Genomic DNA, 15,955 nt, shown 5'->3' with positions numbered 1-15,955 from the left:
GGTGGAGATGCGAGTGAGGTTTGTTTACAGTGCTCAATAACAAAAGGCGAGGGCAGAACTAAACATGAACCTAAACTGGGGAAAACTAATAATAACAAAACCATAACTCACAAAGTCACAGGCGGGGAAAACGTAAGGAGGTACGCAGGGGATGAAGAGCTGGGAAGGAAGATCAGAGTGTGGCGCAGAGAGACGTAGAGATGACCACAAGACGCAGAATGACACAGGTTACACAGACGAACCGACAAGGAGCACAGACTGACACCCACGATATGTACACACAAAAGGTAATCAGGTAATGGCACACAGGAGGGAAGCACAGCAGATGCTAATTCACAAGACGACAGGAAAACACAAGCTGACACAGTGATAACAGACCTTCAAAGTAAAACAGGAAATTCACAAAGACAAACTCAGGGACACGAACAGATCACAGGAGGGAGAACACTAAAGCACTAAACACAAGACCCAAACCCTAAGCCCTAATATAAAATAAGAATTAACACAAAACATAAGATGACACCAAAATGAAACACAAAACGCTGGGTCAACGACCGAGGACCATGACACCACTGTTGCAAAGGCTCTGCCTCCTTTAGTTCACAGCAGGCAGGCCCTGTTCACAACCACCTGCTAGGGATGTATGGATGTAAATGTCCACTTTAAGATGCTGGTGCTTGTCCATGCAGAGCTCTAAAAGTTAAAAACAGCATCTTAAAGTGGACCCTGAAATTGATGGGAGCCAGTACAACCGAGTTAGCGAGGGTCTCACATGGAAGTGTGTAGATTACAGTGGGAGAAATGTAGTGGAAGTACTTTGCCATGTGAGCAAATAACTACACAATGCCAGTTGTGTATGAAATTTGTGCATAAGCTTCATCATTAACTGCTTCCTTATACTGGATCAAGTGTCTGCTTATCAAAATAGTACATGTCAAAAAAAAAAGCCAACCTTCCATGAAATATCCTTGTACATCTTTAGATCTAACATAATCTGCCATCCACACTATATTAGGTCAGTGAGCAAGTACAAAGAAACTCTACAAGCGCCCTTAAGGGCACTAAACTATTCATTTTTTCTTGTGACTAAGGAAACTTTCTGGTTCAGAAAGCTTCCGATTGGCCAGAAATCTTAAAAACAGCAGTGCTTATATGATTTGTGTGCAAAAAACAAGAACTTCTAAATCCAGATACAGAGAGGCTTGAAAATAACCATCATTTAGAGTCAAGGCCCAGAAAAGAGAAAAGTGGACCAATGGTGGCTTGTGTTAAAAATACAATTGAGAGCCTAACTATAACTGATCCTGCTTCACAGGAAAACAGTAGAGATGTAATTCATTTTTATCAGGAAGTCCTAAAAACTCCCTCCTTCAGTTAATCCAAAATGCTGCAGCAAGAGTCCTGACAGGGACTAGAAAGAGAGAGCATATTTCTCCTGTATTGGCTTCCCTTCATTGGCTTCCTGTTAAATCCAGAATTGAATTCAAAATCCTGCTCCTCACATACAAGGTCTTAAATAATCAGGCCCCATCTTATCTTAATGAGCTTGTAGTACCATATCACCCTATTAGAGCACTTCGCTCTTGCTCTGCAGGCCTACTTGTTGTTCCTAGAGTATTTAAAAGTAGAATGGGAGGGAGAGCTTTCAGTTTTCAGGCCCCTCTTCTGTGGAACCAGCTTCCAGTTTGGATTCAGGAGACAGACACTATCTCTACTTTTAAGACTAGGCTTAAAAATCTCAGTGAAACTTTATTTCCTGTGAATTGGTTCCGAAGCTTGAGGCTGTGCCGTTTGCAGGGTGTGTGTGTGTTTCCTGGGTTTTAAAAAGGAGACACTTCTGTTTACATAAGTTAAAACAAACTAGATGGAACACGAGACCTTGTTTATGTGTGTGCACACATTTCAAATAATAATTTTCGCCCCACTGATCTGACTGTCAGAGTGATTGAGGTGGCGCCTCTTGCCTGTTTCATAACTGCAAGAACCACTGAAGCGTGCGTTTGTGTGTGTGAAATAAGGTGGTCGTCAAAATGAATGACTTAGTGATTTTATGAGCAAGGACACTGATTTTGATCCCTAAACTGTGCGTGTATAATACTTGTATGAACAAGTGTCCTCTTATTGTTCGCATCATCTTATAACAGCAACATAAATGGACTCCGAAGGAGAACACAAAAATATGCACTGGCTTCTTTCCGAGAAAGTTTACCTATGTCAGTCACCTCAGTGACTCAGTCACCTTATTTCACCTGAAATAGAGTAAATCTAAACGAGGGTTAAGGCCCCCACTGGGTGACCCTTTGTCGAGCTCTGCGTGTACACAGAGCCAATACAGAAGCTACAAGATGTGCATTGGTGCAGTCCTCCAGATAGCCAAAAGTATGTCAGCTATGGGCCGATCCTATATAATAATAATCATCATAACAATAATAATTATAACGATTAAAGAAAAAAGGAATACACCAGAAGACTAAAATATGTTAATCAGTAGAAAAAAAGTGAGAAAAAGGGCGATAAAAGATGTCATCACATAAAAAGCAAGTCCTTAAAGGAACTGACTCTACAAGCTTTATGTCCTCTTCTAAGGCCCCAATTGAAAAAGGATGGTGACCTTCAAACTGAAAACTTGACTTTGGAAAGGCTCCATCCGTGGATCTAACGATGTGACTGGCTCAGATGAAGCAGAGGGCAGGTCCGGGCGTGCTTTAGAAGTTATTATCTTAAAATCAATTCTAAAATGTACAGGGAGCAAACGGATTAATCCATGAAGTCAGGATTAGAACAATGTTATTCTGCAGTTTGCATTGGTTTTAAATCTAGAGCTGGATCTAATTTAGAGGAAGCAGAACTGGACAGCTTTTTGTTGTTGTTGTTGTGTTGGTCCGATTTAAATTGTCCACTCAAATCTGTCCCCCTTTGGGTTCTAAAACAGCCCTGACCTGTCGAGGCACAGACTTCACCAGACCCGTGAAGGTGTGCTGTGGAATCTGACCATGCCACTTGCCCTAATGCTCTGTGGTCTAGTTCTGATACTCACATGCCCATTGTTGGTACTTTCAGTAGTGGACAGGGGCCACCATGGACACCCTGACCAACACGCTCTCATCCCAACGTGGAACATACCGATGACTGTGACAAATTATCAGCATGTTACACGTTCGGAGACATGCCAGTGACTTCTTCGGTCTTCAGTCTGACTGCAGGTTTCCCCAAACTTATAAACAATACATTTGCACAATATTTGCACATTATGTACATTAAATCTGCTCACTTTCAGATCCAGAATCACTTTGGAAAACACTATGTGATAGGGTTAAGGTTAGGGTTAGGGCTGGAATGGACGGCTGGCCTCTTCTCTAAGCGTCTTACTGCCGCGAGCGGCTTTCTATTGGATTCAATTGACAACACAAAGCGTTTGATAAGGACACAGAAGGGTAACTTTCTCGTTACTATGTGACACCTAGGGGTGTGACACATCGTCGGTATGTTACACATTGAGATTAAAGCTCTGCCCTGACTGGTCTGTGGTTATGCAAACAAACTGTGATACTCTGTGTATTCTGACAACTGTCTATCAGAACCAATAATAACTTTTTCCCACAATCTGAGCTACAGTAGCTCGTCTGTTGGATCGGACCACACAGGCCAGCCTCCCCACGAACCTTGGCCATTCATGACCCTGTCTCTGTTTCACCACTGTTGCTTCTTTGGACCACTTTAATAGATACTGACCATTGCAGACGGAAACACCCTACAAGAGCAGCAGTTTTGGAGACGTTCTGACCCAGTAATCCAGCCATCACAGTTTGGTCCTTGTTAGACTCACTCAAATCGTTACGCCTTTTCATTTTTCCTGCTTCGAACATCAAGCTGAAGATAAGACTCCATCTGCTATGTGCACCTGGGCTTCAGTGAGGCTCACCGTCTACGTCTATAGTTTGTTTACATGCTCAGTTAGCTCATGCTCAAGTTTCTGCTGAAGAGCACCAATTTCTTCTTTTAACTCTCTTTTCAGTTCATCTTTTAAAGTGCTTAGTTCGGTTTTTAGCTCTTGCGTAAGGTCTTTTATGTTTATACAGATTGTAGCAAGCCAAACTCGGAGTGTCTCGTTGTGAACTTGGCCGTCCACTGCTTCTGTTGTGCCATCTTCGCTTTCCAAGACGATTCCAGGTTGTACCACAGCTTTGTCTTGCTGCCGGTTCGTTTTTCTACTTCTTTGTTCATTCCCACCACCCATCATCTCACGTTTATTTGGCCTGTTAAAGTATGTGGTGGGTTTATTATGCCCAACTTAGGGGAGTAGCTAACTATGTGTCTGCTCTCTCGCCACCTTCAACTATTCACCATTTCACTTCAAACCAAGTGCAACCTCTGCTGTTTTCCATTAGCATAAAACTTGTCACAAGAGAACCAGGTGAGTGTTGAAGATGTGCAATTTTTACATTTTCAAAGACAATTTTAAATGTTACAAATGGAGCAAATGCAGTTTGTGAGAGATGTATGTAGAGAGAGAACACTCACCCAGTCACTGCCACCCTGTTTTCGGCCTCCGTGTCATTGATTAAGTCCTTTAGTATGGCCTCCTCTAGTGGTGAATCTCTCTTTAACTGAGGCTCGGGAATGGAAGGGATGTGCTGCCTTACATCATTCTCCTACAGAAAGACGCTTCAGTGACTTCCCAACTCGACTGTACTGTTGTATTACCTGATTGCACTCTATTATATTATAAGGAAAACATCATACAACCTTTCATCTAGTCACTGATTTTAACTTTAAACGATGTGTTTAGAGCAGAACTTTTCGGCACTAACCACAGCAACATATATTTCTTTGTTTAATAGTTTGACTATAAAATGTAAACATTCTCTCGTGTACTCTTGTGAGTAACATAATAATCCACTCACCTCCACTGATTGAGACCCTGAAAGAACACAAATAAACTGACATGAGATATCATCATCCCTGAACACTATCCTTGATCATTGTTCTCATTTCCCAAGATTTTCTCTCTTTGATTCCTTCCCTTATTTCCTCGTGTCTTAAAGATGAGTTATAAAGAAGGCAGGTGTAAACCAACAGGGAAAGAATTTTTTTGTTTTGGAGCCATAATTTTAAATGAAAACAGTTAATATTAGGTATTGCACAATATAACTGTGTTATGATGTATTGTTATATTTTATGGGCCATTTGACATATTTTATCTGTCAGATGAAGTGGAGTCATCCTTAAGAGATGGACAGAGGAGAAGCAACAAGGTGGCATAAAATAAAGAATAGAAAACTGCTAAACGTCTATAAGGTATTCGTCCATGCCTCTGCTTGCATCTTGTTTTTGATGACACAAAAAGATAAATAAGGGTGACGAATTAAATCTCTCTTCCCAGATTCTGTCCTTAAAACATAATTTAAAAAAAAAGAAAAAAGGTGAATGTCAGTTTAGTTGAAGCTTCCTTTACTTTATAGTGTGTTATGTTAGTACGTCAGCTTTAAAGCTGCAAGATATCCAGCAGACGTGCAGCTGCCCTCACCGTTCTGCATGTTTTTCTCCAGGTAGAGGATAAGAGTGAAAGGGTAGATGCTCAGATTCATCTCATCATGTTTGCACACACTCTCCCACTGTTTCTTATCTGACAGCTACAGTTAACAAAATACACCAGGCAGGAGCTACCATTCACATTTTGACTTCTGTGATCCTTATTACATGCCTATGGACTGTATTATATCAGTTTAGTAGCATAGGTAGAGAAATAATGGGTCAAATTGAGGGATGAAAGGCGCTTAAATGCAGAGATGATGCAGAGGTGAAGGATACAAGGAAAGATGATGTAATGGGTGGAGGAGAAGGGCTGAAGGTCATCCAGGTTGCCAAGAACGGTTCTAATAATTTCCTTAAAACAGAGAAGAAGAGGCACAAACATGAAAAGAGGATCTAAAAAAGAACAGTGTGTGAAAGAACACATGGGTGCTGAGAAGGATCCACAATTACCTCTAATTCCTGATTGAAGGCGACTTCTCCCATAACATCCTGTTGGCTGTTGAGACACACCCATTTGATGCTCACATAAAGTTTCTCTCTTAAAGAAGTTGTCAACTTATTACAAAAGCAGTAAGGTTAAATATAATATCTATCGTGTCACTAAAGGCTTTTTATCAACCTGGCCATCTTGCTTGGAATTCCCATACGAACTGTGCTATTTAAACCGTTTCAGCATGAATAGTTTTCGATGACTGCAAGCTTCTTTGCAACCCACCTCCACCCCCTCTGTTACCACTGAGGTTCTGCTGCTGCTGCTGCTGCTTCGATAGAGTGTGGGTGGACACCAGAGCAGAGCCATACTGTACGACCAAATATGACACACTGTGGTGAGAATATTTTGATTAAAGTTGTCCTGACAGAAATAGAAACGGTTAAGTGCTGCAGGGCTTTAAATGTGTAAAAAAAAACATGTATGTTGTATTTTAAATAACAGAAAATAGCTTTAAGGCAGAATCAAGGATCACTCAGACTTTTATTATGGGGCATTATCCTGGAATATAGACATACAGCTCCAGTGAGATATGTTTCTCTTTTGCTGATCAAAATAACTGCCAGGAATCATATATCGTGATATATAACAGAAACCCTTATAAAGAGTGGCATTAAAAGCACGGAAATCATCAAAGCTTGAAGCACAGCTGTTTCCCCAACTGATTTGGGGATTGAAAACATTTTACAGTGCTTTAAAGAACTTAGACTATCAAAGGAAAAGGGATGTCCCACGTGGCAAGAAGAAAAAAGGTAGGTGCAACCTGAATCCTTACTTTCTCTGCAGCGCGTGTACTGATTTCAAGCTGTGCTGCAGGTTTGCTCTGCTTTGAAGACATACACGTGGAAGTGGAATCGTCTCAGGCTTAGACACAGTTAAATTATTTCATAGCTGAAAATGCTAGTAAAAGCTCATTCTGGTTTGGAGAAAGACTACTAAGAAACGAGCAAACAAGAAAGTCTTCACTAGCACACAATTAGGATTCGACTGTTACCATGTTTATTTCTGCTTTTTTATGTGGGGATGTGACGTTGGTTCATTCTCTATACTGAAGAGAGGCAAAACGCACTAATCACAAAAATCACAGGAACACTTTGAAAACACATCAGATCTCAAACAAAGCCTTGTTTAGTAGAAGACTAAAGAGATGCTCGGTTTAAAGGCGCTTAGCATTACAGTTGTCTCTCACTGTGACTACGATGCTTGATAACTATACTGATATTGACTGAGTCGTGTATTAGGAATGAAAGCATGCAGAATTACCTGAAAATGAAAATTATCAACCTAGAGAGTAACTGAACTCGAAAAACTCTGAAAATGGGCCGAAATTTCATTGGAGCAACTCAAAATGGTACCCATAATTTGCATGGCCCCTACGTGCTTGTATGCAAGCCCGAGAATGTCGGGGCATCCTGGAGGAGTCTCGCTACCTGTGAAACCTTTGTAGAGTCCAGGTATCACCTCATGCTATCAGCAGTGACAGTGATACTAGCCAGATGCAAAACTATTTAAAAAATAGTCACAAACAATCAGGAGGGGGAAAATGTCAGTAACCTCCACCCTCTAACACCATTGCTGTGTTGGGGGTTGTCTTATTGTCGCCCAGTTGTTGTGAACCTTTAGTTAATTCCATTAACACTGCAGCAGCTGAAACTAATTAACAACCCCATCTGCTGTTTAACTGACCACATCAATATTGCTGAAGTTTAGCTAATATTAAGCTATACTCTGATTAAAAAGCCTTCCTTTCATTTTTCTGAGCTGTACACATATAAACTAGAGCCTGAGTACGAAACACTGTGTATAACACTGCCTTGCCTGTAGCTGGAGCCTCCTCTGATCGTGAACTTGTAGATGAAACTCCCTGCTTTAAAGAATCGAGTTTCTGGGAGAGGAAATGAGAAGGCCTGCAACGGCATAGTCGACCTAAATGAGCTTAGGAAATAAAATGAGAAAATTAGCCAATTCATGTATTCTTTGTTATAGTGAGGATTCAATAGGAAATACAGCAGGGAGAAAATGTTCAGATAGCTATACAGGGCAGATTTCACATGCAGTACTGTCCTTACATATGTTAGAAAAACAAAATTTCTTTCTCGCTTTAGTTTTTTTTTTAATTACCGTATTGTCTAATGCTTAAAATTGCGACCTCGAATTCGCTACCTCGTTCACTGGGTTATCTCCGACCTCAAGCAGACCGTGAACAGTTAAATCTGTATCCGTCAATCAAACGTCTGATTCGTCTCGAGATTTGCTGAGCAGGATATATTCCCGCCTTCCGGCCGCTCGGGCTGCTGTGATTCGTTGGATCCCTCACGTCTTCTTCCAATCCACAGTGTCAGAGCAGGTGTCACTATGGTGACGGCGAAAACCGACCCAACTGTCACGTGACTGTCAGCTGACCACATATGGTAGCTAGTAGTAGGAAACTGTGCTCAGGCTGGAAGTTACCTTTGCTTTATAACTTGTTAGTAATTTCTTTGAGAGGACACTGCCAGTGTATGCACCGCCTTTCCTAAAGAAGTCACTTGAGGTGAAAAAAAGGTGGGGTGGAAATATTTTTCACGTAAAATTTTTTATATATTAGAGTATACCGTCCCCTTCCTGCATTGTAATGTCCACGTGTCTGCCTACAGAAATTATTAAAAGTGCTCTTCAAGTGTCATAGTCTTCATACACTGTGACCAGCTAAATTAGTGATGTTAGTTTACATCTTCGTGTTGCTTGCCTTTCTTATTTTGCGTTAGAGAAGCACCAAAAAGTCTCTAGTGAAACAAGATAAAATCTGTATTGTTACCAAGTTTAAGGAAGTGCTTTCAAGCAATTTTCCAGTGATGTAACACACAAAATGGGGCAAAGGGCAGCAGAAAACCAGCTAAACTCACTTTCTCTATCCGTCTTTGATAGAGCTTGGCAAACCAGTTATTCCTAACAGGGTGCAAAGTAAAGAAGGGCCTTGCAGTCCAGGATGTCGTCCACCACCACCTCCTCTGTTACCCTGAATACTGGGGTTCAAATGCCCCTCCTGGGGTTGGGGACTTACAAGTTGCACGGCTCTGAAGAAGTGTATCGGGCCGTGGATGCCGCCTTGGCTGCGGGTTACCGGGCCTTTGATAGTGCAGCCGTCTACCGGAATGAAGCCGACCTGGGCCGATCTCTGAGGGAGCTCCTGCCCAAGCACGGCTTGACCAGACAGGATGTGTTCATAACCAGGTGATGCACAGGCTTCTAAAGCATAAGTTGACACATGATTTCTAAGAGAACACATTGGGGCTTCTAAAGCTGACTTGAGGTGTTGCGCTGCTCATTCAGATCCCTGTTTCTCTTCCTGTGTTTCAGTAAGCTGGGCCCTAAGGATCAGGGTGAGCGGGCTATGGAAGGTGCCCTTCACAGCCTGTCTCAGCTGGACTTGGGTTACATTGACCTCTATTTGATTCACTGGCCTGGCACGCAGGGTCTAGCAGTGGCTGATCAGAGCAACCCAGGTAGACTCCACTTTTTTTTTTTCTCAGTTGTTTCAGGTGTTTCGGGTGATCTATATTTCATTGCTGCACTAACTGCACAAAACCCATTCAAGCTGTCTTCTCTCATTCCTCCACTGCAACATAGCAGGCATTGAGTAACGGCAGAGATGAGGTCCTAATAAATATTTGATCCCAGGAAACAGAGCTCAGAGTTGGGCCACGCTGGAGGAGCTGCATGGCCAGGGGAAGCTGAAGGCCATTGGAGTGTCCAACTATACAGTGGCTCACATGAGAGAACTAATGCAGAGCTGCAAAGTCCCCCCTGCAGTTCTACAGGTACAATGCAGGAGTTTGAATGGAGGACAGGGAAAGACATTAGCAGCTGTTTGAAATCTCACGTTTTTTTTTGTGTTCTTCAGGTAGAGTTTCACCCACATCTGTGCCAAGCAGAGCTGAAGAGTGTTTGTGAGGAGTATGGAGTCTGTTTCCAAGCATATTCCTCCTTAGGCCAAGGAGATCTGGTTACTGACCCTGTGGTCCTGGAGGTGGCAAAGCAGTGCCAACGCACCCCCGCACAAGTGAGCCCACTCGCTCTGCTATCTTGGGTATACCTTTGTTTTTATTGCAAACATTTTAAGGTTCTTCTGTCCCTCTCCTCAGGTGCTGCTGCGGTGGGCGGTGCAGCAGGGTGTCGCCGTGCTCCCAAAGTCATCAAACGCAGACCGAATACAGGAGAATGCCAGACTTTTTGACTTTACACTGAGCGACGCAGACATGGACAGACTGTCAGCTTTGGACTGTGGACAGAAGTACTGCTGGGATCCGTCAGGGGTCGCCTGAAACACCAGCTTGTGTCCTCCATGATGCCTTTTTGTCTTCAGTTTTACAGTGGTAGTTTTTTTTTTGGGGGGGGGGGGGGGGTGTTTTTTTTTTTTTTTTTTTTAAGCTGTTACAAGTTTTGTGTCAACACTTTGTTAATTTCAAGACAAAAATACAGCATATTGTGGTATGAACTCTAAATCTATGGAACGTCACCCATCACATGACTTTATTGTCAACCATAAGCCATGTCTTAGTGAGAACCTTTCCCTTTGTTATTGGATAACAAAAACTTTTACATATCTGTCAGTTTAACTGTTGCTCCTTATTCTTCATAATCTCTTGCCTTTCCTTTGCCTAATATCTTTGACTAACCAGAAATCTCCATTGAACATAACTCAAAGGTCTTCTAAACCTGTGTAAAGACAATTAAAAGAACAAAATACCTTTTAAAAGCTCTCTTAAAATTATTTATTTAGACCAGAGTTTTCACAGTTGTAGAGAAAATACATTTACAAGTCATTAAAACTGAAAAAGAAACCAAAATAAGAAAAAAAGTAATATTAAATTTTTATTTTCTCCACACACACATCTCCAGATTCAAGTAATACTAAGGATGGTTGCAAAAAATCCAGGTGCCCAGGCAGGTTTGGGGTGTGTTCACTGTCACGGATGTTTAAAGTCAAAAAGAGTTGCCAAACTCCACATCAGCCATTTTATAGTGTACGCGTGTGTCACTTAAAAATCTCATGACAGTAAATGCACCGGGACATTTTTGTGCTTTCTGTTTTTCCTCTGAGTGTAACTTGTGAAAGCGAGCAGTGAAGTTTAAGGCTGTAATTGGGTAAACAGACGAGGCTGGCTATGCGGCGTCACAGGTCACAGCATGTTCAAGGCAGTTCTTTGCAACATTAAATTCATTTAAATTCCATCTGATCTTTATTTTCAGCAGAGTAAAGCTTTATAATCTGACCCAGAGTTCTCAAAACTGTGTGTGCACTCCCTGCAATTGGATAACATGGGTCTAACGTGTTAAAATGCAAAATGCTATTTCTTGCTTAAACACTCGTGTCTCTAGAAATCTGATATCAGAAAACTCCTCATCCCTTTTTTTATAATGGGAAGTAGTTTAAATTTGACAAATGACCAGTCAAGACACATGTGACCAAAAGGATGGTAGAACAGGATGAGTGTCAGGTAAAGTGGCCACCGTTTGATTGTCTGGAATTCTCTGATTAAAAACCAAGCTATATATTTATATACGCATATATATATATTTTTCAATTCGAATTTGAAAACCATATAAATGCCTGCACACCCGAGCACTTCACAACTCAACGCTACAAGTCGAGAGGAAGGAAGAATAAGACAACTTGAACAAACCCACTACCATTTTCAGCAATCACGTATTTATAAACAAGCCACAAGTAGCCCACTCATGTTTACCGAGCTGCACAGAAATGCTGATCTTTGCCCTTAGTTAGAATTTCCATAAAGCATATATATTATGCGCCTTACGTGCCTAAAGAACACCAGCAAAGCTGGCATCAGATCAGCACTTCTAAAGCTAAGGCATGAGAGTTTATGAGCCCATTTTAATCACATCCCCTTACAGGTCAAAGTGATCAACTCACATTTAAACTGATTAAAAACAAAATAAACAAACAAAAACGTCAGGATGTGATTTCTCCTGAAAATCCTTCAAGCAAAAAGCAAGTGGAAATCCCTCATTTTTAATGTGACTGGACTCTGTATTCACCCATGCACCGAGAGCTCAGCACGCAACATTTATCACAACAGCCATGGATTGTACACTGCCTATTGCTGGGTTAGCAGAGCTTAACAGCACGGTAACCTCGTTAATAAAATCTGGCTAAACCATCTTACTCACCCCCACCCCCTCCCCACCCTTTACCATTTCATAAAATGTTAAAATATTTACACATAAAAATTTCAATTGTTTGTTTATGCTCGTCCAAGGCTTTAAACACATATTCATATTGGATTGTGCCTTACTGTTTAACGCCCTCAGCTATTATCCCTGAAGTTTTACAAAAAAAGATATTACTTCTGCATCAGAGATTGTCCTTGTAAAAGATTTTTCCTTTTTTTTTTTTTGGGATAAATTTGTGATATAAAGCAGATGATAGTTGAGTACAGTTGTTTAAGAAGAGGCCTAAACCGAATGCCAAAAAAAAAGAAAAAAGTACTGTCTCCTGTTGCCGGCAGATCATTTTGGCACAAAATGAGCGTGCAAGTCAAACACGAACAGCTTCTGGAGATTTCCTCATGAAAATGAGGAAAGCAGGAAGGAAAAAAAATCTAACAGCATTCAATTTGGCCTTCAGTAGTCAGGTATTATTCCTCTCTCCATACACAGCACACCGTGCAATACACAGCACACCGTGCAATGTCAATGTGAGAGACAACTGTAATGCTAAGCGTCTTTAAACCGAGCGTCTCTTCTACGACTAAACAAGGCTTTGTTTGTGTGTTTAGAAGAGATTATAGCCCCTCTCTCGGCCCATCTTTTTATCCGTTTTGCAGGATTTCGGCAGCAGTTCCTCCTCATCACTGCCTTTCAATTCCACAGTGGACTTCCCAATAACATTGTTTACACCACACTCAACACGAGTACAAAAGTTCTATTTAAAGGTAGTTAACAATGACATAAAATGGCATGACTATGATGGGATTCACTGAACATGTACTTTTTTGCTTTTTACTGCACGTCCCACTCTTTTTGATCGAGCCAAATCCTCTTCAGTCTTGTTCTGATCTTAAATATTGTCTCTCGGCTACAGTTTCCCCAATCCGCTCCTCCGGACCTTGTATCCTTGTCCTCTCAGTGCTTACTCAGTGCGTTGGTTGTGGTTTTCAAGATGGTTGTTCTCTCCTTCAGTCTCTTGGTGACTAAAGAGATAGCTCCACCAGGTTTTAGAGTGGTGCAGCTTCTTGACCTTCATCTCCTGCACAGTGAAAGAGGAACAATGTCAAGTTAGCAACCTATCATCACCATCTTTTTTCCCCCCCAAAAAACTAATTTAAGCCTTGACTCACTCCCATTCTTACCCCTTTATCTAGTAAGCTGTCAAACTCGTCACTCATTCGTCGAAGCTGCCTGCCGTACTTCTTGGCAGCCCACAGAGCAGGGGGAGCTGACTTTGACCTTCGCCTGAATGGGTCTCCCTCTGTGGGAGTACAGACCTCATCCTCCCCTCTAGCCATGAGCTCCTCATCCCTGGCAATTGAGGAAGTGTGGGACTCTGAGTTCACCCTGAGCCTTCCAGCAGCTAAATGGAAAAAGGAAAAGTGAGATAGGTTCAGAGTGTTTTAATGTAAGGCAGATAGAAAGGAGGAAATAAAGAGTAATGTAGGAATAGAGGAATTTAAATCATTAGTTGTCTCTGCGACCAGCGACTGTTATTATACACTGTTATTTTGGCTCTTTTCAGCTGCACGGTAAAAAGAGCCAAAACATCCTCCTATAGTGCTTTGAATGAAGCAATTCAAAATGCAAAACAGGTTAGCTTACAACGCAACCTCATTTTAATGTCCCACCCCAGAATGCATCTCAAGAAAAATAAGGAGAAAGGATATATTCTAAACTTCTCTACAGATACAGCCAAGAAATGGCTAAATAAAGGGGTGGGGGGATCTCATCTAGAGCAGGCTGTGGTAACGTATGCTGCAATATATGTTTTGCCAACAGAACTTCTGCTCAGTTAATCCACAACATACAACAAGGTGCAACATCCAGGGCTGAACAGTAAAGCCAGTGCACAAGTCCCAACAGCTTGCCCTCTTAAAGTACAGTTAAAAAAAATAAATACTGCAGCTATAAACATGTTTACAACCATATACAAAAAAAAAACAGTGTTTTAATCTGTTCACATAATTGCACCCCTCATGCCAAGTGCGTGCCACTGGTTGGGTTGTACTAAAAGACACAAACAAACCAATCAGCTTTTCAGCAAGTGTGTTTTAAGTCTATTTTTTGTTTGCTTACCAAAATTAATATCATACTGTAATAAGGACATCCCTTGCTTCCCCCCCAGTTCTACCTCGTGATTCAAACTGTACATAACAGAAAGAGGAAGCCACAGCGATGTCACCCTCTGGTTTGTGGGAGATCGTCTGAAAGCCTCAAGCCTGGCATTGTGGCCTTGGCTGTTGTTTTGGAAACCGGGTGCAAAGTGACCATATCTGAACGCGTGAGCTGGGGAGTTATCACTAATCCACAAATCTAATTATGCACAATTTCAAGTCTTGATATGGTCCAAAGGGGTTGGCTATTCCACCGTATATCAGACAATTTATTTTGTGTTCCTACCTGTCGTTTTGATTACAGGAAGGGAAAGCGTCTGGGGCTTGCTTTCTTGAGCTTGTCCTGCTGACTGTTGGTTTTCTTCTTCCCCTACCTCCTCTGATGCCTCTGAATCACTGTCTGAAATTTTGAAGTTTGCAGCCATCCTGACATCTGGAGAGATAGGGTGGTGTTGGAAATATGAACGACAAAAACGGTTAAAGAAATGACAGTGTGTCCTTAAGTCCATGCACATAACAGATCAATCTTGTTATGACCGCAGCAGGTTAATACTGGCGTTGCTCTGCCTTTGACCTTTCAAGCAGATATAGAAAAAACCCACAATGATAAATTGGTTATTTTTTTAAATTTACATCTTATTCTAACAGAAGACTGCACTGCAAAAAGTTGCTATATTGCAATTGTGCAATTTTATTGTCATATAACACATTACCCAATTATGTGTAAATATACCTAAGACTCGTAAAATGGGATAATTCATTGTATCGGTGGAACAGCCACAGAGCACACCCAGCGGGCTATATCTTTATTTTTAATGCCCCTGATACTGGCCGGTCCAAAGGTATTTCACTTTAACTACCCACAAGATACCAGACTTGTTTTGACAACACGGACCTGTATTTGGTGTTATTAATAAGGATTTGATACTTGACTGTTGCTAAATTAACCAATACACCTTCTTCGGTAAACACACTCTCTCGCTTGTTTTGTTGTTGACTGAAGAGGACAAAAGAAAGTTCCTTAAGGGCGGAAGCTGCTCCGGCCAACCTTAGCTAGCAGCGGTTGTAAGGAAATGACTCCACAAAAAACGACTCCTTACCCGAATCTTTATCGTGTGAGCCTCAAAAGTGCGAGTGTGTCTTTAGTTTGCTTCATACGGTCGCAGCTGTTGTTGTCCGCCTCTTGTCTTTTTACTCTACTGCACACTTTAGCTCCGCGCTCACCCAATCGCCGCGCGTCACTGCACCGCAGCGGCGCGCTGACGTCACTGTTGCGAGCTAGGACTGGGCTGTGCCTTTGTTTGTCTCACCGGCTTACCGTAATACGCAGCGTAGATGCGCAGTACCAATTAACACGAACAGCCGCCGCATTTTTTTAAACTGCTGGATTTCTAGTAAAATTGCATAATAAAACTTTATATTTAAGAGTCCCGCTTTTACAATCCCACACAATAAATAATACCGAGGTTGCATAAAAAATGCTCTTAAATTAAAAGTATTGCAATTTTACAGTTAGTCTTTATTTGTTTTTTGTTTTGTTTTTTATTTAGTTTAATAGGAAAAAATATGCTGCACTCACAAAATATACATTTATTAGTGT

At 41.5% G+C, this 15,955-nt stretch overlaps 3 protein-coding genes across 5 annotated transcripts in view; 1 reads left to right on the top strand and 2 right to left on the bottom strand.

Annotated features, from left to right (window-relative positions):
• The window catches only part of LOC102289801 (membrane-anchored junction protein), a gene marked incomplete at its 3' end in the record, with an annotated part of 12,891 nt that extends 4,464 nt beyond the window's left edge, over positions 1–8,427 (bottom strand). The window contains 7 exon segments of one of the 3 annotated variants that reach the window (XM_005927740.3): positions 4,522–4,652; positions 4,905–4,921; positions 5,528–5,626; positions 5,812–5,887; positions 5,986–6,031; positions 7,844–7,960; positions 8,147–8,427. In XM_005927740.3, coding sequence (XP_005927802.2) covers positions 4,522–4,652; positions 4,905–4,921; positions 5,528–5,626; positions 5,812–5,887; positions 5,986–6,031; positions 7,844–7,944 — 470 coding nt within the window. 3 annotated transcript variants of the gene reach the window in all.
• On the top strand, positions 8,399–11,288 carry zgc:101765 (uncharacterized protein LOC450036 homolog). Its single transcript, XM_014335304.2, has 6 exons — positions 8,399–8,569; positions 8,933–9,238; positions 9,365–9,510; positions 9,686–9,825; positions 9,909–10,067; positions 10,150–11,288. Exons 2-6 carry the CDS (start codon positions 8,994–8,996, stop codon positions 10,327–10,329), a joined length of 870 nt encoding a protein of 289 aa, XP_014190790.1. The 5' UTR covers positions 8,399–8,569; positions 8,933–8,993; the 3' UTR covers positions 10,330–11,288.
• A 307-nt stretch (positions 11,289–11,595) lies between these two features.
• Positions 11,596–15,629, bottom strand: badb (BCL2 associated agonist of cell death b). Its single transcript, XM_005927738.2, has 4 exons — positions 15,456–15,629; positions 14,642–14,788; positions 13,381–13,601; positions 11,596–13,277 (listed from the first exon to the last, which is right to left on the bottom strand). The coding sequence occupies exons 2-4, from the start codon at positions 14,778–14,780 to the stop codon at positions 13,161–13,163; spliced, it is 477 nt and encodes a 158-aa protein (XP_005927800.1). The 5' UTR covers positions 14,781–14,788; positions 15,456–15,629; the 3' UTR covers positions 11,596–13,160.
• Between the last annotated feature and the right edge of the window lie 326 nt (positions 15,630–15,955).

Source organism: Haplochromis burtoni, unplaced genomic scaffold (assembly GCF_018398535.1).
Source record: "Haplochromis burtoni strain Fernald_Lab_line unplaced genomic scaffold, NCSU_Asbu1 Contig_102, whole genome shotgun sequence".
NCBI classification, from domain to species: domain Eukaryota; kingdom Metazoa; phylum Chordata; class Actinopteri; order Cichliformes; family Cichlidae; genus Haplochromis; species Haplochromis burtoni.
Note: the sequence above shows the minus strand (reverse complement) of the source record. Positions and strands in the feature narration are given on the sequence as shown.

Excerpts from the sequence above, each read along its gene's own strand:
- zgc:101765 (XM_014335304.2), top strand. The coding sequence starts at position 8,994 with ATGTCGTCCACCACCACCTCCTCTGTTACCCTGAATACTGGGGTTCAA. Across the intron at positions 9,239-9,364 it reads CAGGATGTGTTCATAACCAG|TAAGCTGGGCCCTAAGGATC; the intron begins GTGATGCACAGG and ends CCTGTGTTTCAG. Across the intron at positions 10,068-10,149 it reads GCCAACGCACCCCCGCACAA|GTGCTGCTGCGGTGGGCGGT; the intron begins GTGAGCCCACTC and ends CCCTCTCCTCAG.
- badb (XM_005927738.2), bottom strand. The coding sequence starts at position 14,780 with ATGGCTGCAAACTTCAAAATTTCAGACAGTGATTCAGAGGCATCAGAG. Across the intron at positions 13,602-14,641 it reads TCCTGTAATCAAAACGACAG|CTGCTGGAAGGCTCAGGGTG; the intron begins GTAGGAACACAA and ends TTTTCCATTTAG. Across the intron at positions 13,278-13,380 it reads ACAGCTTACTAGATAAAGGG|GAGATGAAGGTCAAGAAGCT; the intron begins GTAAGAATGGGA and ends TTCACTGTGCAG.